At 50.2% G+C, this 24288-nt stretch overlaps 1 protein-coding gene across 1 annotated transcript in view; it reads right to left on the minus strand.

The window, feature by feature from the left end:
- Positions 1-24288, minus strand: part of MARK1 (microtubule affinity regulating kinase 1) — a 221835-nt gene that overhangs the window by 18695 nt on the left and 178852 nt on the right. Inside the window, 1 exon segment of the mRNA XM_073671910.1 lies at positions 4191-4404. Within this exon segment, the coding sequence (XP_073528011.1) occupies positions 4191-4404 (214 nt within the window).

The raw sequence follows: 24288 nt of genomic DNA on the forward strand, positions 1-24288 counted from the left end.
GAGGGATAGGATGGAAAGAGGCAGCGATGCAAAGAGGGTGGGATGGAAAGAGAGAGGGATGGAAAGGGGGAGAGATGAAAAGAGAGAGGATGGAAAAGAGGGAGACATGGAAAGAGGGAGAGATGGAAAGAGGGAGGGATGGAAAGAGGGAGGGATGGAAGAAGGAGGGATAGGAAGGAAAGAAGGAGGGATAGGAAGGAAAGAAGGAGAGATAGGATGGAAAGAGGGAGGGATAGGATGGAAAGAGGGAGGGATGCAAAGAGGGAGGGTGGAAAGAGAGGGATGGAAAGGGGGAGAGATGAAAAAGAGGGAGAGATGGAAAGAGGGAGAGATGGAATGGAAAGAGGGAGGGATGGAAAGAGGGAGAGATGGAATGGAAAGAGAGAGGGATGGAAAGGAAAGAGGGAGAGATAGGATGGAAAGATGGAGAGATAGGATGGAAAAAGGGAGAGATTGGATGGAAAAAGGGAGGGGATGGAAAGCGTGAGGGATGGGAAGAGGGAGTGATAGGAGGGAAAGAAGGAGATATAGGATGGAAAGAAGGAGAGATGGAAAGAGGGAGAGATGGAAAGAGGGAGAGATGAAACGATTGAAAGAGGGATGCTTGGAAAGAGGGAGGGATAGGATGGAATGACGGAGGGATGGAAAGAGGGAGGGATGAAAAGAGGGAGAGATGAAAAGAGGGAGAGATGAAAAGAGGGAGAGATGAAAAGAGGGAGAGATGGAAAGAGGGAGAGATGGAAAGAGGGAGAGATGGAAAGAGGGAGAGATGGAAAGAGGGAGAGATGGAAAGAATGAGGGATAGGAAGGAAAGAAGGAGGGATAGGAAGGAAAGAAGGAGGGATAGGATGGAAAGAGGGAGGGATGCAAAGAGGGAGGTATGGAAAGAGAGGGATGGAAAGGGGGAGAGATGAAAAGAGGGAGAGATGGAAAGAGGGAGGGATGGAAAGAGGGAGTGATAGGATGGAACGAAGGATAGTTAGGATGGAAAGAGGAAGAGATAGGATGGAAAGAGGGAGAGATGGAATGGAAAGAGGGAGAGATGGAATGGAAAGAGGGAGAGATGGAATGGAAAGAGGGAGAGATAGGATGGAAAGAGGAAGAGATAGGATGGAAAGAGGGAGGGATGAAAAGAGGGAGAGATAGGATGGAAAAAGGGAGAGATAGGATGGAAAGAGGGAGAGATGGAATGGAAAGAGGGAGAGATGGAATAGAAAGAGGGAGAGATAGGATGGAAAGAGGGAGAGATAGGATGGAAAAGGGAGAGATGGGAATGGAAAGAGGGAGAGATAGGATGGAAAGAGGGAGAGATGGAATGGAAAGAGGGAGAGATGGAATAGAAAGAGGGAGAGATAGGATGGAAAGAGGGAGAGATAGGATGGAAAAAGGGAGAGATGGATGGAAAGAGGGAGAGATAGGATGGAAAGAGGGAGAGATGGAATGGAAAGAGGGAGAGATGGAATGGAAAGAGGGAGAGATAGGATGGAAAGAGGAGAGATAGGATGGAAAAAGGAGAGATGGAATGGAAAGAGGGAGAGATGGAATGGAAAGAGGGAGGGATAGAAAGAGTGAGAGATAGGATGGAAAGAGGGAGAGATGGAATGGAAAGAGGGAGAGATAGGATGGAAAGAGGGAGGGATGGAAAGAGGGGAGAGATGGAACGATGGAAAGAGGGAGAGATGGAACGATGGAAGGAGGGAGGGATAGGATGGAAAGAGAGGGATGGAAAGAGGGAGAGATGAAAAGAGGGAGAGATGAAAAGAGGGAGAGATGGAAAGAGGGAGAGATGGAAAGAGGGATAGAATGGAAAGAGGGAGAGATGGAAAGAGGGAGAGATGGAAAGAGGGAGAGATGGAAAGAGGGAGAGATGGAAAGAGGGAGGGATGGAAAGAGGGAGGGATGGAAAGAGGGAGGGATAGGATGGAAAGAGGGAGGGATGGAAAGAGAGAGAGATGGAACGATGGAAAGAGGGAGAGATGGAACGATGGAAAGAGGGAGGGATAGGATGGAAAGAGAGGGATGGAAGAGAGCGATGGAAAGAGGGAGAGATGAAAAGAGGGAGAGATGAAAAGAGGGAGAGATGGAAAGAGGGAGAGATGGAAAGAGGGAGAGATGGAAAGAAGGAGAGATGGAAAGAGGGAGGGATGGAAAGAGGGAGGGGTGGAAAGAGGGAGGGATAGGATGGAAAGAGGGAGGGATAGGATGGAAAGAGGGAGGGATGCAAAGAGAGGGATGAAAAGGGGGAGAGATGGAGAGATGGAAAGAGGGAGAGATGGAAATGGGAGAGATAGGATGGAAAAAGGGAGGGATGGAAAGAGGGAGAGATAGGATGGAAAGAGGGAGATAGGATGGAAAGGGATGGAAAGAGGGAGGATGGAAAGAGGAAGTGATAGGATGAAAAGAAGGAAGAGATAGGATGGAAAGAGGAAGAGATAGGATGGAAAGAGGGAGGGATGGGAAGAGGGAGGGATGGAAAGAGGGAGAGATAGGATAGAACGGGGGAGATAGGGTGGAAAAGGGAGAGATAGGATGGAAAGAGGGAGGGCTGGAAAGAGGGAGGGGTGGAAAGAGGGAGAGATAGGATGGAAAGAAGGAGAGATAGGATGGAAAGAAGGAGAGATAGGATGGAAAGAAGGAGAGATAGGATGGAAAGAGAGAGGAATGGAAAGAGGGAGGGATGGAAAGAGGGAGGGATGGAAAGAGGGAGGGATGGAAAGAGGGAGAGATGGAAAGAGGGAGGGATGGAAAGAGGGAGGGATGGAAAGAGGGAGGGATGGAAAGAGAGAGAGATAGGATGGAATGACGGAGGGATGGAAAGAGAGGGATGGAAAGAGGGAGAGATGAAAAGTGGGAGAGATGAAAAGTGGGAGAGATGGAAAGAGGGAGAGATGGAAAGAGGGAGAGATGGAAAGAGGGAGGGATAGGAAGGAAAGAAGGAGGGATAGGATGGAAAGAGGGAGAGATAGGATGGAAAGAGAGAGGGATAGGATGGAAAGAGGCAGCGATGCAAAGAGGGAGGGATGAAAAAGAGAGAGGGATGGAAAGGGGTGAGAGATGAAAAGAGAGAGGGATGGAAAGGGGGAGAGATGAAAAGAGGAGAGATGGAAAGAGGGAGGGATGGAAAGAAGGAGGGATGGGAAAGAGGGAGGGATGGAAAGAGGGAGGGATGGAAAGAGGGAGGGATAGGATGGAAAGAGGCAGAGAGGGAAAGAGGGAGGCTTGGAGAGAGGGAGGGATAGGATGGAAACTGTGAGGGATAGGATGGAAAGAGGGAGGGATGGAAAGAGGGAGGGATGGAAAGAGGGAGGGATGGAAAGAGGGAGGGATGGAAAGAGGGAGAGATGAAAACGGAGAGATGGAAAAAGGGAGAGATAGAAGGAGATGGAAAGAGGGAGAGATGGAAAGAGGGAGAGATAGAAAGAGAAAGAAAGAGGGAGAGATAGGATGGAAAGAGGCAGGGATAGGATGGAAAGAGGGAGGGATAGGATGGAAAGAGGGAGAGATAGGATGGAAAGAGGGAGGGGTAGGATGGAAAGAGGGAGGGGTAGGATGGAAAGAGGGAGGGGTAGGATGGAAAGAGGGAGAGATAGGATAGAAAGAGGGAGAGATAGGATGGAAACAGGGAGAGATAGGATGGAAAGAGAGAGGAATGGAAAGAGGGAGGGATGGAAAGAGGGAGGGATGGAAAGAGGGAGGGATGGAAAGAGGGAGGGATGGAAAGAGGGAGAGATGAAAACGGAGAGATGGAAAAAGGGAGAGATAGAAGGAGATGGAAAGAGGGAGAGATGGAAAGAGGGAGAGATAGAAAGAGAAAGAAAGAGGGAGAGATAGGATGGAAAGAGGGAGGGATAGGATGGAAAGAGGGAGGGATAAGATGGAAAGAGGGAGGGATAGGATGGAAAGAGGGAGGGATAGGATGGAAAGAGGGAGGGGTAGGATGGAAAGAGGGAGAGATAGGATAGAAAGAGGGAGGGATAGGATAGAAAGAGGGAGGGATAGGATGGAAAGAGGGCGGGATAGGATGGAAAGAGGGAGGGATAGGATGGAAAGAGGGAGGGATAGGATGGAAAGAGGGAGGGATAGGATGGAAAGAGGGAGGGATAGGATGGAAAGAGGGAGGGGTAGGATGGAAAGAGGGAGGGATAGGATGGAAAGAGGGAAGGATAGGATGGAAAGAGGGAAGGAGGGACAGATTAATCCTGTAACTTACGTTCGGACCAGTTGTGGACTTCTTCCTCTCTGGACCCGCCAGGGGGCTAGCTGTCATCTCGCCTTTAGACCCCACTGTGGCGCTGCTGAGCTTGCGGGAGCCATTCTTGTCCCAGTCCTCTTTTTGCTCGCTTTCCACGCTGTTCGCCTGCCCTCGTTTTGTGTAGGACACGGACGGAGGGATGGACGGCCCGGCTGTGGATGACATAAACTCATATCAATAATCCTTTCTGGGACAATAAAATACATGCCCAATTAAAATTAATAACGGTGAAGTCCTTCAGATATTTTCCTGTCAGTCTTCTGCTTTCATTACACATTGGCGGAAAACTGGGTGACTACCAATATGTCAGCCACTACGGATCCTGTGAAGGTTTGTATTGGATTGTATAACTCGGCAGATTCGCCATTCTGGGCTCCGGGAAAACATTTTTTATTTTTCGGGAATTGCCGTATAAAATGAGCAAACATAACAGAGGAGAATATTCTGATTCTTTGTCTCCAGTGACCACATGACAGTGTCACAAGCTTCACTTCTGGGGAAAGGGTTAGGTATTGATCCTCCTAATGGACACGGCAGATGCAGCGAACATTTCTATCATACAGCTATTCCCGGCGGACTCCATTATTTCAGGCTTTCACATGTGGCTTTGCTGACTGGTGATAATTACGAAATAATACAAACATATTTTCATTTTTGCCTTATCCAAGAGGAAATGGTGGCATGGAGGCAGTGTTCATCCTGAGCATACTGGGTTATGAAGAGAATGCCAGGACTGCAGTGTGGACTGACACTAGCGGTGTCTATAGAAGATTGGGCCTCAGTGAATACCCAATGCAGATTAGCAGCAATCCCACAATTTACATTTACCAACGTAGGAATGTTTCAATCCCAACTCCAATCCTACCCGGGACCGCCCATTTGTATGTTGGGTTTGTTTTAACACTGCCCTGGGACATCCTCAAATTTGTTGAAAAAAATTGGGACAGTCCCCACAAATTCAGGTCGCATGTTAATTACAGTGTTTAACCGATGCACTGTCCATTATAGACATTAGACATGTCGGGGCTCCGGTAATAACAGTAGTCTGGATGCAAGTGTAAACAGAGCCCAAATAGTACAAGTGACAATCTGCTTTATGGGAGGCGGAAACACTAACAGTGACCACAGGCTGCACTGCCGTCTATGAGAGGAGTCTAAGGGCCTCATAACACTGACCACAGGCTGCACTGCCGTCTATGAGAGGAGACTAAGGACCTCATAACAGTGACCACAGGCTGCACTGCCGTCTATGAGAGGAGACTAAGGACCTCATAACAGTGACCACAGGCTGCACTGCCGTCTATGAGAGGAGACTAAGGGCCTCATAACACTGACCACAGGCTGCACTGCCGTCTATGAGAGGAGACTAAGGACCTCATAACAGTGACCACAGGCTGCACTGCCGTCTATGAGAGGAGTCTAAGGACCTCATAACAGTGACCACAGGCTGCACTGCCGTCTATGAGAGGAGTCTAAGGGCCTCATAACACTGACCACAGGCTGCACTGCCGTCTATGAGAGGAGTCTAAGGGCCTCATAACAGTCACCACAGGCTGCACTGCCGTCTATGAGAGGAGGCTAAGGACCTCATCACACTGACCACAGGCTGCACTGCCGTCTATGAGAGGAGACTAAGGACCTCATAACAGTGACCACAGGCTGCACTGCCGTCTATGAGAGGAGTCTAAGGACCTCATCACACTGACCACAGGCTGCACTGCCGTCTATGAGAGGAGACTAAGGACCTCATAACAGTGACCACAGGCTGCACTGCCGTCTATGAGAGGAGTATAAGGGCCTCATAACACTGACCACAGGCTGCACTGCCGTCTATGAGAGGAGACTAAGGACCTCATAACAGTGACCACAGGCTGCACTGCCGTCTATGAGAGGAGACTAAGGACCTCATCACACTGACCACAGGCTGCACTGCCGTCTATGAGAGGAGACTAAGGACCTCATAACAGTGACCACAGGCTGCACTGCCGTCTATGAGAGGAGTATAAGGGCCTCATAACACTGACCACAGGCTGCACTGCCGTCTATGAGAGGAGACTAAGGACCTCATCACACTGACCACAGGCTGCACTGCCGTCTATGAGAGGAGTCTAAGGACCTCATCACACTGACCACAGGCTGCACTGCCGTCTATGAGAGGAGTCTAAGGACCTCATAACACTGACCACAGGCTGCACTGCCGTCTATGAGAGGAGTCTAAGGGCCTCATAACAGTCACCACAGGCTGCACTGCCGTCTATGAGAGGAGACTAAGGACCTCATCACACTGACCACAGGCTGCACTGCCGTCTAGGAGAGGAGTCTAAGGGCCTCATAACACTGACCACAGGCTGCACTGCCATCTATGAGAGGAGTCTAAGGGCCTCATAACAGTCACCACAGGCTGCACTGCCGTCTATGAGAGGAGACTAAGGGCCTCATAACACTGACCACAGGCTGCACCGCCGTCTATGAGAGGAGAATAAGGACCTCATAACAGTGACCACAGGCTGCACTGCCGTCTATGAGAGGAGACTAAGGACCTCATAACAGTGACCACAGGCTGCACTGCCGTCTATGAGAGGAGTATAAGGGCCTCATAACAGTGACCACAGGCTGCACTGCCGTCTATGAGAGGAGTCTAAGGACCTCATAACAGTCACCACAGGCTGCACTGCCGTCTATGAGAGGAGTCTAAGGACCTCATAACAGTCACCACAGGCTGCACTGCCGTCTATGAGAGGAGACTAAGGACCTCATAACAGTGACCACAGGCTGCACTGCCGTCTATGAGAGGAGTATAAGGGCCTCATAACACTGACCACAGGCTGCACCGCCGTCTATGAGAGGAGAATAAGGACCTCATAACAGTGACCACAGGCTGCACTGCCGTCTATGAGAGGAGTCTAAGTGCCTCATAACACTGACCACAGGCTGCACTGCCGTCTATGAGAGGAGACTAAGGACCTCATAACAGTGACCACAGGCTGCACTGCCGTCTATGAGAGGAGTCTAAGTGCCTCATAACACTGACCACAGGCTGCACTGCCGTCTATGAGAGGAGTCTAAGGACCTCATAACACTGACCACAGGCTGCACCGCCGTCTATGAGAGGAGTATAAGGGCCTCATAACAGTGACCACAGGCTGCACTGCCGTCTATGAGAGGAGTCTAAGGACCTCATAACAGTGACCACAGGCTGCACTGCCGTCTATGAGAGGAGGCTAAGGACCTCATAACAGTTACCACAGGCTGCACTGCCGTCTATGAGAGGAGGCTAAGGACCTCATAACAGTGACCACAGGCTGCACTGCCGTCTATGAGAGGAGTCTAAGGACCTCATAACAGTCACCACAGGCTGCACTGCCGTCTATGAGAGGAGGCTAAGGACCTCATAACAGTCACCACAGGCTGCACTGCCGTCTATGAGAGGAGTCTAAGGACCTCATAACAGTGTCCACAGGCTGCACTGCCGTCTATGAGAGGAGTCTAAGGACCTCATAACAGTGACCACAGGCTGCACTGCCGTCTATGAGAGGAGTCTAAGGACCTCATAACAGTGACCACAGGCTGCACTGCCGTCTATGAGAGGAGGCTAAGGACCTCATAACAGTGTCCACAGGCTGCACTGCCGTCTATGAGAGGAGTCTAAGGACCTCATAACAGTCACCACAGGCTGCACTGCCGTCTATGAGAGGAGTCTAAGGACCTCATAACAGTGTCCACAGGCTGCACTGCCGTCTATGAGAGGAGTCTAAGGGCCTCATAACACTGACCACAGGCTGCACCGCCGTCTATGAGAGGAGTATAAGGGCCTCATAACAGTCACCACAGGCTGCACTGCCGTCTATGAGAGGAGTATAAGGGCCTCATAACAGTCACCACAGGCTGCACTGCCGTCTATGAGAGGAGACTAAGGGCCTCATAACAGTGACCACAGGCTGCACTGCCATCTATGAGAGTAGTCTAAGGACCTCATAACACTGACCACAGGCTGCACTGCCGTCTATGAGAGGAGACTAAGGGCCTCATAACAGTGACCACAGGCTGCACTGCCATCTATGAGAGGAGTCTAAGGACCTCATAACAGTGACCACAGGCTGCACTGCCATCTATGAGAGGAGACTAAGGACCTCATAACAGTGACCACAGGCTGCACTGCCGTCTATGAGAGGAGACTAAGGACCTCATAACAGTCAACACAGGCTGCACTGCCGTCTATGAGAGGAGACTAAGGACCTCATAACAGTGACCACAGGCTGCACTGCCGTCTATGAGAGGAGTTTAAGGACCTCATAACAGTGACCACAGGCTGCACTGCCGTCTATGAGAGGAGACTAAGGGCCTCATAACAGTGACCACAGGCTGCACTGCCATCTATGAGAGGAGACTAAGGACCTCATAACAGTGACCACAGGCTGCACTGCCATCTATGAGAGGAGACTAAGGACCTCATAACAGTGACCACAGGCTGCACTGCCGTCTATGAGAGGAGTCTAAGGACCTCATAACAGTGACCACAGGCTGCACTGCCGTCTATGAGAGGAGTCTAAGGACCTCATAACAGTGACCACAGGCTGCACTGCCGTCTATGAGAGGAGACTAAGGGCCTCATAACAGTGACCACAGGCTGCACTGCCATCTATGAGAGGAGACTAAGGACCTCATAACAGTCACCACAGGCTGCACTGCCATCTATGAGAGGAGACTAAGGACCTCATAACAGTGACCACAGGCTGCACTGCCCACTATGAGAGGAGACTAAGGACCTCATAACAGTGACCACAGGCTACACTGCCGTCTATGAGAGGAGTCTAAGGACCTCATAACAGTGACCACAGGCTGCACTGCAGATGGAAACCATCTGCAGTGACTTTGAAGACTTAGGCAAGAAAGTGAAAGAATTGGGAGCGCAGGTGGTCTTCTCATCCATCCTCCCAGTGGATGGCCATGGAACAATGAGGTGGAATAAGATTCTACAGGTGAACAACTGGCTACGTCGATGGTGCCGTCAACAAGGATTTGGATTTCTGGATCACGGAATGAATTACCTATACGATGGACTACTTGCTAGAGATGGGGTGCACCTTACGAAGACTGGAAAACATGTATTTGGAAGTCGCCTTGCTACACTCATCAGAAGAGCTTTAAACTAGAACAATGTGGGAAGGGAAGCAAAAGGCCAGAAAAAGCCATACAGCTGACAAATACTATTGAGATCTCTGCTACTGGAAGTGGAAAGGAAGAACAAAGACAAAACAATTTAAATAATAAAAATATGGGAGGAAAAGAAACCAATCACAAACTAAAATGTTTTTATACAAATGCACAAAGCATGGGCAACAAACAAGGAGAATTGGAACTACTAATGCAGGAAAAGGAATATGATGTCATTGGAATCACTGAAACTTGGTGGGACGATACACATGATTGGAATAAAAGGCTAAAAGGATACAACTTATTTGCAAGAAACAGACTTGATAAACGAGGAGGAGGTGTTGCATTGTATGTTAGAAAAGCGTATATCTGCACAGAGATTGAAGCTTCAGAGACTGGGAGTTCTGTGGAAACTGTTTGGGTAAGAATACAAGGAGAGAACAACGGAAAGGACACCATTGTAGGCATTTACTACAGGCCACCTGGGCAAGCTGAAGATATGGATGAACTCTTTATGTATCAAATGACCAAGTTCTCCAAAAAATATGACGTAGTGGTCATGGGAGATTTCAACTATCCAGACATTTGTTGGGAATCTCTCTCAAGTAAAACTAACAGGTCAAGCAAATTCTTATCCTCTCTTGCTGACAACTTTATCTTCCAAAAGGTAGGGGAGAAAACAAGGGGATCTGCTACTTTGGATCTAATCCTTATAAACAGGGAGGAAATGGTTGAGGAGGTAAAGGTGGCTGGGACCCTAGGAGGCAGCGATCATGCTATTATAGAATTTTGGATAACTAGAGGAGGAAGACATGTGAAGACTCAAACTTCAAGGTTAGATTTTAGAAAGGCAGATTTTAAGAGACTCAGAAAGAGAATAGGAGGGATCCAATGGCTGAATGTCCTTAAGGACAAAAATGTCCAGGAAGGATGGGAAATTTTTAAAAATGAGATTCTCAAAGCACAATCGTTAACAATCCCGAAAAGTAGGAAGAATGGGAAGCATTTAAGGAAACCAGGATGGATGAACACAGAACTTAAACACATGCTAAAAAGAAAGAAAGAAATGTTTATTAAATGGAAAGAGGGAGGCATATCTAAAGAAGATTATAATGCAGTCTGCAGATCCTGCAGGGCACGTATCAGGATAGCTAAAGCTGACAATGAATTAAGGCTTGCAAGAGATGTCAAAAGCAATAAAAAAGGATTTTGGGGGTATGTCAAAAGTAAAAGAAAAGTCAAAGATGCTATAGGATTTTTACAAGATGAAAATGGAGAAATGGTAAGAGAGGATGTTGAGAAGGCCGAACTTTTTAATTCCTATTTTGCATCTGTTTTCTCTCAGAAAAAAAATGTAACATCAACTGATCTTCACTGTCCTTTTAAAGGAATAGAGGAATCCAAGTTATCTGTAAACAGAAAGATTGTGAGGGAATATTTAGCTAACATAAATGAGTTCAAGTCTCCAGGTCCAGATGAATTACACCCCAGAGTACTGAAGGAGATCGTAGAAGAAATTTTAGAACCACTCTCCATAATCTTTGAAAATTCTTGGAGAACAGGAGAAGTCCCAGAAGACTGGAGAAGAGCAAATGTTGTTCCTATCTTCAAAAAGGGGAAGAAGGTGGACCCAGGGAACTATAGGCCGGTGAGTCTGACTTCTATACCAGGAAAGATCTTTGAACAAATTATTAAACAACATGTATGTAAGTACATGGATAAGAATGAAGTGATTAACCAGAGTCAGCATGGGTTTGTAACTAACAAGTCATGTCAGACTAACTTAATTTCCTTCTATGACAGAATCACTGACTGGGTGGATCAGGGAAATGCTGTAGATATAGTATATCTTGACTTCAGCAAAGCATTTGACAAAGTATCTCACACCATCCTTATTGAAAAAATGACCAAGTATGCAATGGACCAGGCAACTGTTAGGTGGATTCATAACTGGCTTAGTGATCGGACTCAAAGGGTGGTTGTAAATGGTTTCACATCCAGCTGGATGAATGTCTCAAGTGGGGTACCGCAGGGCTCCGTCCTGGGACCTGTATTGTTCAACATCTTTATCAATGATTTAGATGAAGGAATTGAGGGTAAACTGATTAAATTTGCTGATGACACAAAGCTAGGAGGGATAGCTAATACTAGAGAAGAGAGAGAGAGGATTCAAAAAGACCTAAATAAACTGGAGCAGTGGGCAGCAACCAACAGAATGGTTTTTAACAGGGAAAAATGCAAAGTACTACATCTGGGCAATAAAAATGAAAAAAGCATATACAGAATGGGAGGAATAGAGCTAAGCAACAGTACATGTGAAAAAGACTTAGGTATACTAATAGATCATAGACTGAACATGAGTCAACAGTGTGATGCAGCAGCAAAAAAGGCAAATACAATTCTGGGATGTATTAACAGAAGCATACAGTCTAGATCACGTGAAGTCATTATCGGTCTTTACTCCTCTTTGGTCAGACCTCATCTGGAATACTGTGTACAGTTTTGGGCACCACATTTTAAAAAAGACATAGACAAACTGGAGCAAGTTCAGAGAAGAGCGACCAGAATGGTGACTGGTCTGCAAACCATGTCCTATGAGGAACGGTTGCAGGATTTGGGAATGTTTAGCTTGCAAAAAAGAAGACTGAGAGGAGACTTAATAGCTGTCTACAAATATGTCAAGGGCTGTCACATTGTAGAAGGATCATCTTTATTCTCATTTGCACAAGGAAAGACTAGAAGCAATGGGATGAAACTAAATGGGAGGAGACACAGATTAGATATTAGAAAAAACTTTTTGACAGTTAGGGTGATTAATGAGTGGAACAGGCTGCCACGAGAGGTGGTGAGTTCCCCTTCAATGGACGTCTTCAAACAGAGGCTGGACAGACATCTGTCTGAGATGATTTAGTGAATCCTGCTTTGAGCAGGGGGTTGGACCAGATGACCCAGGAGGTCCCTTCCAACTCTACCATTCTATGATTCTATGATTCTATGATTCTATGAGAGGAGACTAAGGACCTCATAACAGTGACCACAGGCTGCACTGCCGTCTATGAGAGGAGACTAAGGACCTCATAACACTGACCACAGGCTGCACTGCCATCTATGAGAGGAGACTAAGGACCTCATAACAGTGAACACAGGCTGCACTGCCATCTATGAGAGGAGACTAAGGGCCTCATAACAGTGACCACAGGCTGCACTGCCATCTATGAGAGGAGACTAAGGACCTCATAACAGTGACCACAGGCTGCACTGCCATCTATGAGAGGAGACTAAGGACCTCATAACAGTGACCACAGGCTGCACTGCCATCTATGAGAGGAGACTAAGGACCTCATAACAGTGACCACAGGCTGCACCGCCGTCTATGAGAGGAGTCTAAGGGCCTCATAACACTGACCACAGGCTGCACCGCCGTCTATGAGAGGAGACTAAGGACCTCATAACAGTGACCACAGGCTGCACTGCCATCTATGAGAGGAGACTAAGGACCTCATAACAGTGACCACAGGCTGCACTGCCGTCTATGAGAGGAGACAAAGGGCCTCATAACAGTGACCACAGGCTGCACTTCCGTCTATGAGAGGAGACTAAGGGCCTCATAACAGTGACCACAGGCTGCACTGCCGTCTATGAGAAGAGGCTAAGGACCTCATAACAGTCACCACAGGCTGCACTGCCGTCTATGAGAGGAGTCTAAGGACCTCATAACAGTGACCACAGGCTGCACTGCCATCTATGAGAGGAGTCTAAGGACCTCATAACAGTGACCACAGGCTGCACTGCCGTCTATGAGAGGAGTCTAAGGACCTCATAACAGTGACCACAGGCTGCACTGCCGTCTATGAGAGGAGACTAAGGACCTCATAACAGTGACCACAGGCTGCACTGCCGTCTATGAGAGGAGACTAAGGACCTCATAACAGTGACCACAGGCTGCACTGCCGTCTATGAAAGGAGACTAAGGGCCTCATAACAGTGACCACAGGCTGCACTGCCGTCTATGAGAGGAGTCTAAGGACCTCATAACAGTGACCACAGGCTGCACTGCCGTCTATGAGAGGAGTCTAAGGACCTCATAACAGTGACCACAGGCTGCACTGCTGACTATGAGAGGAGTCTAAGGACCTCATAACAGTGACCACAGGCTGCACTGCCGTCTATGAGAGGAGTCTAAGGACCTCATAACAGTGACCACAGGCTGCACTGCCGTCTATGAGAGGAGACTAAGGGCCTCATAACAGTCACCACAGGCTGCACTGCCGTCTATGAGAGGAGACAAAGGCACTCATAACACTGACCACAGGCTGCACTGCCGTCTATGAGAGGAGTCTAAGGACCTCATAACAGTCACCACAGGCTGCACTGCCGTCTATGAGAGGAGACTAAGGACCTCATAACAGTGTCCACAGGCTGCACTGCCGTCTATGAGAGGAGACTAAGGACCTCATAACAGTGACCACAGGCTGCACTGCCGTCTATGAGAGGAGACAAAGGCGTTCATAACACTGACCACAGGCTGCACTGCCGTCTATGAGAGGAGACTAAGGACCTCATAACAGTGACCACAGGCTGCACTGCCGTCTGTGAGAGGAGACTAAGGACCTCATAACAGTCACCACAGGCTGCACTGCCGTCTATGAGAGGAGACAAAGGCCCTCATAACACTGACCACAGGCTGCACTGCCGTCTATGATAGGAGTCTAAGGACCTCATAACAGTCACCACAGGCTGCACTGCCGTCTATGAGAGGAGACTAAGGACCTCATAACAGTGTCCACAGGCAGCACTGCCGTCTATGAGAGGAGACTAAGGACCTCATAACAGTCACCACAGGCTGCACTGCCATCTATGAGAGGAGACTAAGGACCTCAAAACAGTCACCACAGGCTGCACTGCCGTCTATGAGAGGAGTCTAAGGACCTCATAACAGTGACCACAGGCTGCACTGCCGTCTATGAGAGGAGTCTAAGGACCTCATAACAGTGGCCACAGGCTGCACTGCAGTCTATGAGAGGAGTCTAAGGACCTCATAACAGTGACCACAGGCTGCACTGCCGTCTATGAGAGGAGACTAAGGACCTCATAACAGTGACCACAGGCTGCACTGCCGTCTATGAGAGGAGACTAAGGCCCTCATAACAGTGACCACAGGCTGCACTGCCGTCTATGAGAGGAGACTAAGGGCCTCATAACAGTGACCACAGGCTGCACTGCCGTCTATGAGAGGAGTCTAAGGACCTCATAACAGTGACCACAGGCTGCACTGCCATCTATGAGAGGAGTCTAAGGACCTCATAACAGTGACCACAGGCTGCACTGCCGTCTATGAGAGGAGACTAAGGGCCTCATAACAGTGACCACAGGCTGCACTGCCATCTATGAGAGGAGACTAAGGACCTCATAACAGTGACCACAGGCTGCACTGCCGTCTATGAGAGGAGTCTAAGGACCTCATAACAGTGACCACAGGCTGCACTGCCGTCTATGAGAGGAGACTAAGGGCCTCATAACAGTGACCACAGGCTGCACTGCCGTCTATGAGAGGAGACTAAGGACCTCATAACAGTCACCACAGGCTGCACTGCCGTCTATGAGAGGAGACTAAGGGCCTCATAATAACAGTGACCACAGGCTGCACTGCCGTCTATGAGAGGAGACTAAGGGCCTCATAACAGTGACCACAGGCTGCACTGCCGTCTATGAGAGGAGTCTAAGGACCTCATAACAGTGACCACAGGCTCCACTGCCGTCTATGAGAGGAGTCTAAGGACCTCATCACACTGACCACAGGCTGCACTGCCGTCTATGAGAGGAGACTAAGGACCTCATAACAGTCACCACAGGCTGCACTGCCGTCTATGAGAGGAGACTAAGGGCCTCATAACAGTGTCCACAGGCTGCACTGCCGTCTATGAGAGGAGACTAAGGACCTCATAACAGTCACCACAGGCTGCACTGCCGTCTATGAGAGGAGACTAAGGACCTCATAACAGTCACCACAGGCTGCACTGCCGTCTGTGACAGTAGTCTAAGGACCTCATAACAGTGACCACAGGTTGCACTGCCATCTATGAGAGGAGTCTAAGGACCTCATAACAGTGACCACAGGCTGCACTGCCGTCTATGAGAGGAGTCTAAGGGCCTCATAACACTCACCACAGGCTGCACTGCCATCTATGAGAGGAGACTAAGGACCTCATCACACTGACCACAGGCTGCACTGCCGTCTATGAGAGGAGTCTAAGGACCTCATCACACTGACCACAGGCTGCACTGCCATCTATGAGAGGAGTCTAAGGACCTCATCACACTGACCACAGGCTGCACTGCCGTCTATGAGAGGAGTCTAAGGACCTCATAACACTGACCACAGGCTGCACCGCCGTCTATGAGAGGAGTCTAAGGACCTCACAACAGTGACCACAGGCTGCACTGCCGTCTATGAGAGGAGTCTAAGGACCTCATAACAGTGACCACAGGCTGCACTGCCGTCTATGAGAGGAGTCTAAGGACCTCATAACAGTCACCACAGGCTGCACTGCCGTCTATGAGAGGAGTCTAAGGACCTCATAACAGTGACCACAGGCTGCACTGCCGTCTATGAGAGGAGACTAAGCACCTCATAACAGTGACCACAGGCTGCACTGCCGTCTATGAGAGGAGTCTAAGGACCTCATAACAGTGACCACAGGCTGCACTGCCGTCTATGAGAGGAGTCTAAGGACCTCATAACAGTCACCACAGGCTGCACTGCCATCTATGAGAGGAGACTAAGGACCTCATCACACTGACCACAGTCTGCACTGCCGTCTATGAGAGGAGTCTAAGGACCTCATCACACTGACCACAGGCTGCACTGTCGTCTATGAGAGGAGACTAAGGACCTCATAACAGTGACCACAGGCTGCACTGCCGTCTATGAGAGGAGTCTAAGGACCTCATAACAGTGTCCACAGGCTGCACTGCCGTCTATGAGAGCAGTTTAAGGACCTCATAACAGTGACCACAGGCTGCACTGCCATCTATGAGAGGAGTCTAAGGACCTCATAACAGTGACCACAGGCTGCACTGCCGTCTGAGAGGAGACTAAGGGCCTCATAACAGTGACCACAGGCTGCACTGCCGTCTATGAGAGGAGACTAAGGGCCTCATAACAGTGACCACAGGCTGCACTGCCGTCTATGAGAGGAGACTAAGGACCTCATAACAGTCACCACAGGCTGCACTGCCGTCTATGGGAGGAGACTAAGGGCCTCATAATAACAGTGACCACAGGCTGCACTGCCTTCTATGAGAGGAGACTAAGGGCCTCATAACAGTGACCACAGGCTGCACTGCCGTCTATGAGAGGAGTCTAAGGACCTCATAACAGTCACCACAGGCTGCACTGCCGTCTATGAGAGGAGACTAAGGACCTCATAACAGTCACCACAGGCTGCACTGCCGTGTATGAGAGGAGACAAAGGCCCTCATAACAGTGACCACAGGCTGCACTGCCGTCTATGAGAGGAGTCTAAGGACCTCATAACAGTGACCACAGGCTGCACTGCCGTTTATGAGAGGAGTCTAAGGACCTCATAACAGTGACCACAGGCTGCACTGCTGTCTATGAGAGGAGACTAAGGACCTCATAACAGTGACCACAGGCTGCACTGCCGTCTATGAGAGGAGACTAAGGACCTCATAACAGTCACCACAGGCTGCACTGCCGTCTATGAGAGGAGACAAAGGCCCTCATAACACTGACCACAGGCTGCACTGCCGTCTATGAGAGGAGTCTAAGGACCTCATAACAGTGTCCACAGGCTGCACTGCCGTCTATGAGAGGAGACTAAGGACCTCATAACAGTCACCACAGGCTGCACTGCCGTCTATGAGAGGAGTCTAAGGACCTCATAACAGTCATCACAGGCTGCACTGCCGTCTATGAGAGGAGTCTAAGGACCTCATAACAGTGACCACAGGCTGCACTGCCGTCTATGAGAGGAGTCTAAGGACCTCATAACAGTGACCACAGGCTGCACTGCCGTCTATGAGAGGAGACTAAGGACCTCATAACACTGACCACAGGCTGCACTGCCATCTATGAGAGGAGTCTAAGGACCTCATAACAGTGACCACAGGCTGCACTGCCGTCTATGAGAGGAGACTAAGGACCTCATAACAGTGACCACAGGCTGCACTGACGTCTATGAGAGGAGACTAAGGACCTCATAACAGTGACCACAGGCTGCACTGCCGTCTATGAGAGGAGACTAAGGACCTCATAACAGTCACCACAGGCTACACTGCCGTCTATGAGAGGAGTCTAAGGACCTCATAACACTGACCACAGGCTGCACTGCCGTCTATGAGAGGAGACTAAGGACCTCATAACAGTGACCACAGGCTGCACTGCCGTCTGAGAGGAGACTAAGGGCCTCATAACAGTGACCACAGGCTGCACTGCCGTCTATGAGAGGAGACTAAGGGCCTCATAACAGTGACCACAGGCTGCACTGCCGTCTATGAGAGGAGACTAAGGACCTCATAACAGTCACCACAGGCTGCACTGACGTCTATGGGAGGAGACTAAGGGCCTCATAATAACAGTGACCACAGGCTGCACTGCCTTCTATGAGAGGAGACTAAGGGCCTCATAACAGTGACCACAGGCTGCACTGCCGTCTATGAGAGGAGTCTAAGGACCTCATAACAGTGACCACAGGCTGCACTGCCGTCTATGAGAGGAGACTAAGGACCTCATAACAGTCACCACAGGCTGCACTGCCGTGTATGAGAGGAGACAAAGGCCCTCATAACAGTGACCACAGGCTGCACTGCCGTCTATGAGAGGAGTCTAAGGACCTCATAACAGTGACCACAGGCTGCACTGCCGTTTATGAGAGGAGTCTAAGGACCTCATAACAGTGACCACAGGCTGCACTGCTGTCTATGAGAGGAGACTAAGGACCTCATAACAGTGACCACAGGCTGCACTGCCGTCTATGAGAGGAGACTAAGGACCTCATAACAGTCACCACAGGCTGCACTGCCGTCTATGAGAGGAGACTAAGGACCTCATAACAGTGACCACAGGCTGCACTGCCGTCTATGAGAGGAGTCTAAGGACCTCATAACAGTGTCCACAGGCTGCACTGCCGTCTATGAGAGGAGACTAAGGACCTCATAACAGTCACCACAGGCTGCACTGCCGTCTATGAGAGGAGTCTAAGGACCTCATAACAGTCACCACAGGCTGCACTGTCGTCTATGAGAGGAGTCTAAGGACCTCATAACAGTGACCACAGGCTGCACTGCCGTCTATGAGAGGAGTCTAAGGACCTCATAACAGTGACCACAGGCTGCACTGCCGTCTATGAGAGGAGACTAAGGACCTCATAACACTGACCACAGGCTGCACTGCCATCTATGAGAGGAGTCTAAGGACCTCATAACAGTGACCACAGGCTGCACTGCCGTCTATGAGAGGAGACTAAGGACCTCATAACAGTGACCACAGGCTGCACTGCCGTCTATGAGAGGAGACTAAGGACCTCATAACAGTGACCACAGGCTGCACTGTCGTCTATGAGAGGAGACTAAGGACCTCATAACAGTCACCACAGGCTACACTGCCGTCTATGAGAGGAGTCTAAGGACCTCATAACACTGACCACAGGCTGCACTGCCGTCTATGAGAGGAGTCTAAGGACCTCATAACAGTGACCACAGGCTGCACTGCCGTCTATGAGAGGAGACTAAGGACCTCATAACAGTGACCACAGGCTGCACTGCCGTCTATGAGAGGAGACAAAGGACCTCATAACAGTGACCACAGGCTGCACTGCCGTCTATGAGAGGAGACAAAGGACCTCATAACAGTCACCACAGGCTGCACTGCCATCTATGAGAGGAGACTAAGGACCTCATAACAGTCACCACAGGCTGCACTGCCGTCTATGAGAGGAGTCTAAGGACCTCATAACACTGACCACAGGCTGCACTGCCGTCTATGAGAGGAGACTAAGGACCTCATAACAGTGACCACAGGCTGCACTGCCGTCTATGAGAGGAGACAAAGGCCCTCATAACAGTCACCACAGGCTGCACTGCCGTCTATGAGAGGAGTCTAAGGACCTCATAACAGTGACCACAGGCTGCACTGCCGTCTATCAGAGGAGAATAAGGACCTCATAACAGTGACCAAAGGCTGCACTGCCGTCTATGAGAGGAGTCTAAGGACCTCATAACAGTGACCACAGGCTGCACTGCCGTCTATGAGAGGAGACAAAGGCCCTCATAACAGTGACCACAGGCTGCACTGCCGTCTATGAGAGGAGACTAAGGACCTCATAACAGTGACCACAGGCTGCACTGCCGTCTATGAGAGGAGAATAAGGACCTCATAACAGTCACCACAGGCTGCACTGCTGTCTATGAGAGGAGTCTAAGGACCTCATAACAGTGACCACAGGCTGCACTGCCGTCTATGAGAGGAGAATAAGGACCTCATAACAGTCACCACAGGCTGCACTGCTGTCTATGAGAGGAGTCTAAGGACCTCATAACAGTGACCACAGGCTGCACTGCCATCTATGAGAGGAGTCTAAGGACCTCTTAACAGTCACCACAGGCTGCACTGCTGTCTATGAGAGGAGTCTAAGGACCTCATAAAAGTGACCACAGGCTGCACTGCCGTCTATGAGAGGAGTCTAAGGACCTCATAACAGTGACCACAGGCTGCACTGCCATCTATGAGAGGAGACTAAGGAATTCATAACAGTGACCACAGGCTGCACTGCCATCTATGAGAGGAGTCTAAGGACCTCATAACAGTGACCACAGGCTGCACTGCCGTCTATGAGAGGAGACAAAGGCCCTCATAACAGTCACCACAGGCTGCACTGCCGTCTGTGACAGGAGTCTAAGGACCTCATAACAGTGACCACAGGCTGCACTGCCGTCTATGAGAGGAGACTAAGGACCTCATAACAGTGACCACAGGCTGCACTGCCGTCTATGAGAGGAGACTAAGGACCTCATAACAGTGACCACAGGCTGCACTGCCATCTATGAGAGGAGTCTAAGGACCTCATAACAGTGACCACAGGCTGCACTGCCGTCTATGAGAGGAGTCTAAGGGCCTCATAACACTCACCACAGGCTGCACTGCCATCTATGAGAGGAGACTAAGGACCTCATCACACTGACCACAGGCTGCACTGCCGTCTATGAGAGGAGTCTAAGGACCTCATCACACTGACCACAGGCTGCACTGCCATCTATGAGAGGAGTCTAAGGACCTCATCACACTGACCACAGGCTGCACTGCCGTCTATGAGAGGAGTCTAAGGACCTCATAACACTGACCACAGGCTGCACCGCCGTCTATGAGAGCAGTCTAAGGACCTCATAACAGTGACCACAGGCTGCACTGCCGTCTATGAGAGGAGTCTAAGGACCTCATAACAGTGACCACAGGCTGCACTGCCGTCTATGAGAGGAGTCTAAGGACCTCATAACAGTCACCACAGGCTGCACTGCCGTCTATGAGAGGAGTCTAAGGACCTCATAACAGTGACCACAGGCTGCACTGCCGTCTATGAGAGGAGTCTAAGGACCTCATAACAGTGACCACAGGCTGCACTGCCATCTATGAGAGGAGTCTAAGGACCTCATAACAGTGACCACAGGCTGCACTGCCGTCTGAGAGGAGACTAAGGGCCTCATAACAGTGACCACAGGCTGCACTGCCGTCTATGAGAGGAGACTAAGGACCTCATAACAGTGATCACAGGCTGCACTGCCGTCTATGAGAGGAGTCGAAGGACCTCATAACAGTGACCACAGGCTGCACTGCCGTCTATGAGAGGAGTCTAAGGACCTCATAACAGTCACCACAGGCTGCACTGCCATCTATGAGAGGAGACTAAGGACCTCATCACACTGACCACAGTCTGCACTGCCGTCTATGAGAGGAGTCTAAGGACCTCATAACAGTGACCACAGGCTGCACTGCCGTCTGAGAGGAGACTAAGGGCCTCATAACAGTGACCACAGGCTGCACTGCCGTCTATGAGAGGAGACTAAGGGCCTCATAACAGTGACCACAGGCTGCACTGCCGTCTATGAGAGGAGACTAAAGACCTCATAACAGTCACCACAGGCTGCACTGCCGTCTATGAGAGGAGACTAAGGGCCTCATAATAACAGTGACCACAGGCTGCACTGCCGTCTATGAGAGGAGACTAAGGGCCTCATAACAGTGACCACAGGCTGCACTGCCGTCTATGAGAGGAGTCTAAGGACCTCATAACAGTGACCACAGGCTGCACTGCCGTCTATGAGAGGAGACTAAGGACCTCATAACAGTCACCACAGGCTGCACTGCCGTGTATGAGAGGAGACAAAGGCCCTCATAACAGTGACCACAGGCTGCACTGCCGTCTATGAGAGGAGTCTAAGGACCTCATAACAGTGACCACAGGCTGCACTGCCGTTTATGAGAGGAGTCTAAGGACCTCATAACAGTGACCACAGGCTGCACTGCTGTCTATGAGAGGAGACTAAGGACCTCATAACAGTGACCACAGGCTGCACTGCCGTCTATGAGAGGAGACTAAGGACCTCATAACAGTCACCACAGGCTGCACTGCCGTCTATGAGAGGAGACAAAGGCCCTCATAACACTGACCACAGGCTGCACTGCCGTCTATGAGAGGAGTCTAAGGACCTCATAACAGTGTCCACAGGCTGCACTGCCGTCTATGAGAGGAGACTAAGGACCTCATAACAGTCACCACAGGCTGCACTGCCGTCTATGAGAGGAGTCTAAGGACCTCATAACAGTCACCACAGGCTGCACTGCCGTCTATGAGAGGAGTCTAAGGACCTCATAACAGTCACCACAGGCTGCACTGCCGTCTATGAGAGGAGACTAAGGGCCTCATAATAACAGTGACCACAGGCTGCACTGCCGTCTATGAGAGGAGACTAAGGGCCTCATAACAGTGACCACAGGCTGCACTGCCGTCTATGAGAGGAGTCTAAGGACCTCATAACAGTGACCACAGGCTGCACTGCCGTCTATGAGAGGAGACTAAGGACCTCATAACAGTCACCACAGGCTGCACTGCCGTGTATGAGAGGAGACAAAGGCCCTCATAACAGTGACCACAGGCTGCACTGCCGTCTATGAGAGGAGTCTAAGGACCTCATAACAGTGACCACAGGCTGCACTGCCGTTTATGAGAGGAGTCTAAGGACCTCATAACAGTGACCACAGGCTGCACTGCTGTCTATGAGAGGAGACTAAGGACCTCATAACAGTGACCACAGGCTGCACTGCCGTCTATGAGAGGAGACTAAGGACCTCATAACAGTCACCACAGGCTGCACTGCCGTCTATGAGAGGAGACAAAGGCCCTCATAACACTGACCACAGGCTGCACTGCCGTCTATGAGAGGAGTCTAAGGACCTCATAACAGTGTCCACAGGCTGCACTGCCGTCTATGAGAGGAGACTAAGGACCTCATAACAGTCACCACAGGCTGCACTGCCGTCTATGAGAGGAGTCTAAGGACCTCATAACAGTCACCACAGGCTGCACTGCCGTCTATGAGAGGAGTCTAAGGACCTCATAACAGTGACCACAGGCTGCACTGCCGTCTATGAGAGGAGTCTAAGGACCTCATAACAGTGACCACAGGCTGCACTGCCGTCTATGAGAGGAGACTAAGGACCTCATAACACTGACCACAGGCTGCACTGCCATCTATGAGAGGAGTCTAAGGACCTCATAACAGTGACCACAGGCTGCACTGCCGTCTATGAGAGGAGACTAAGGACCTCATAACAGTGACCACAGGCTGCACTGCCATCTATGAGAGGAGTCTAAGGACCTCATAACAGTGACCACAGGCTGCACTGCCGTCTGAGAGGAGACTAAGGGCCTCAGAACAGTGACCACAGGCTGCACTGCCGTCTATGAGAGGAGACTAAGGGCCTCATAACAGTGACCACAGGCTGCACTGCCGTCTATGAGAGGAGACTAAGGACCTCATAACAGTCACCACAGGCTGCACTGCCGTCTATGAGAGGAGACTAAGGGCCTCATAATAACAGTGACCACAGGCTGCACTGCCGTCTATGAGAGGAGACTAAGGGCCTCATAACAGTGACCACAGGCTGCACTGCCGTCTATGAGAGGAGTCTAACGACCTCATAACAGTGACCACAGGCTGCACTGCCGTCTATGAGAGGAGACTAAGGACCTCATAACAGTCACCACAGGCTGCACTGCCGTGTATGAGAGGAGACAAAGGCCCTCATAACAGTGACCACAGGCTGCACTGCCGTCTATGAGAGGAGTCTAAGGACCTCATAACAGTGACCACAGGCTGCACTGCCGTTTATGAGAGGAGTCTAAGGACCTCATAACAGTGACCACAGGCTGCACTGCCGTCTATGAGAGGAGACTAAGGACCTCATAACAGTGACCACAGGCTGCACTGCCGTCTATGAGAGGAGACTAAGGACCTCATAACAGTCACCACAGGCTGCACTGCCGTCTATGAGAGGAGACAAAGGCCCTCATAACACTGACCACAGGCTGCACTGCCGTCTATGAGAGGAGTCTAAGGACCTCATAACAGTGTCCACAGGCTGCACTGCCGTCTATGAGAGGAGACTAAGGACCTCATAACAGTCACCACAGGCTGCACTGCCGTCTATGAGAGGAGTCTAAGGACCTCATAACAGTCACCACAGGCTGTACTGCCGTCTATGAGAGGAGTCTAAGGACCTCATAACAGTGACCACAGGCTGCACTGCCGTCTATGAGAGGAGTCTAAGGACCTCATAACAGTGACCACAGGCTGCACTGCCGTCT

The sequence above is a fragment of the Phyllobates terribilis genome, unplaced genomic scaffold (genome assembly GCF_046119375.1).
Source record: "Phyllobates terribilis strain yellow unplaced genomic scaffold, ASM4611937v1 Scaffold_3__8_contigs__length_932513732, whole genome shotgun sequence".
Classification (NCBI taxonomy): domain Eukaryota; kingdom Metazoa; phylum Chordata; class Amphibia; order Anura; family Dendrobatidae; genus Phyllobates; species Phyllobates terribilis.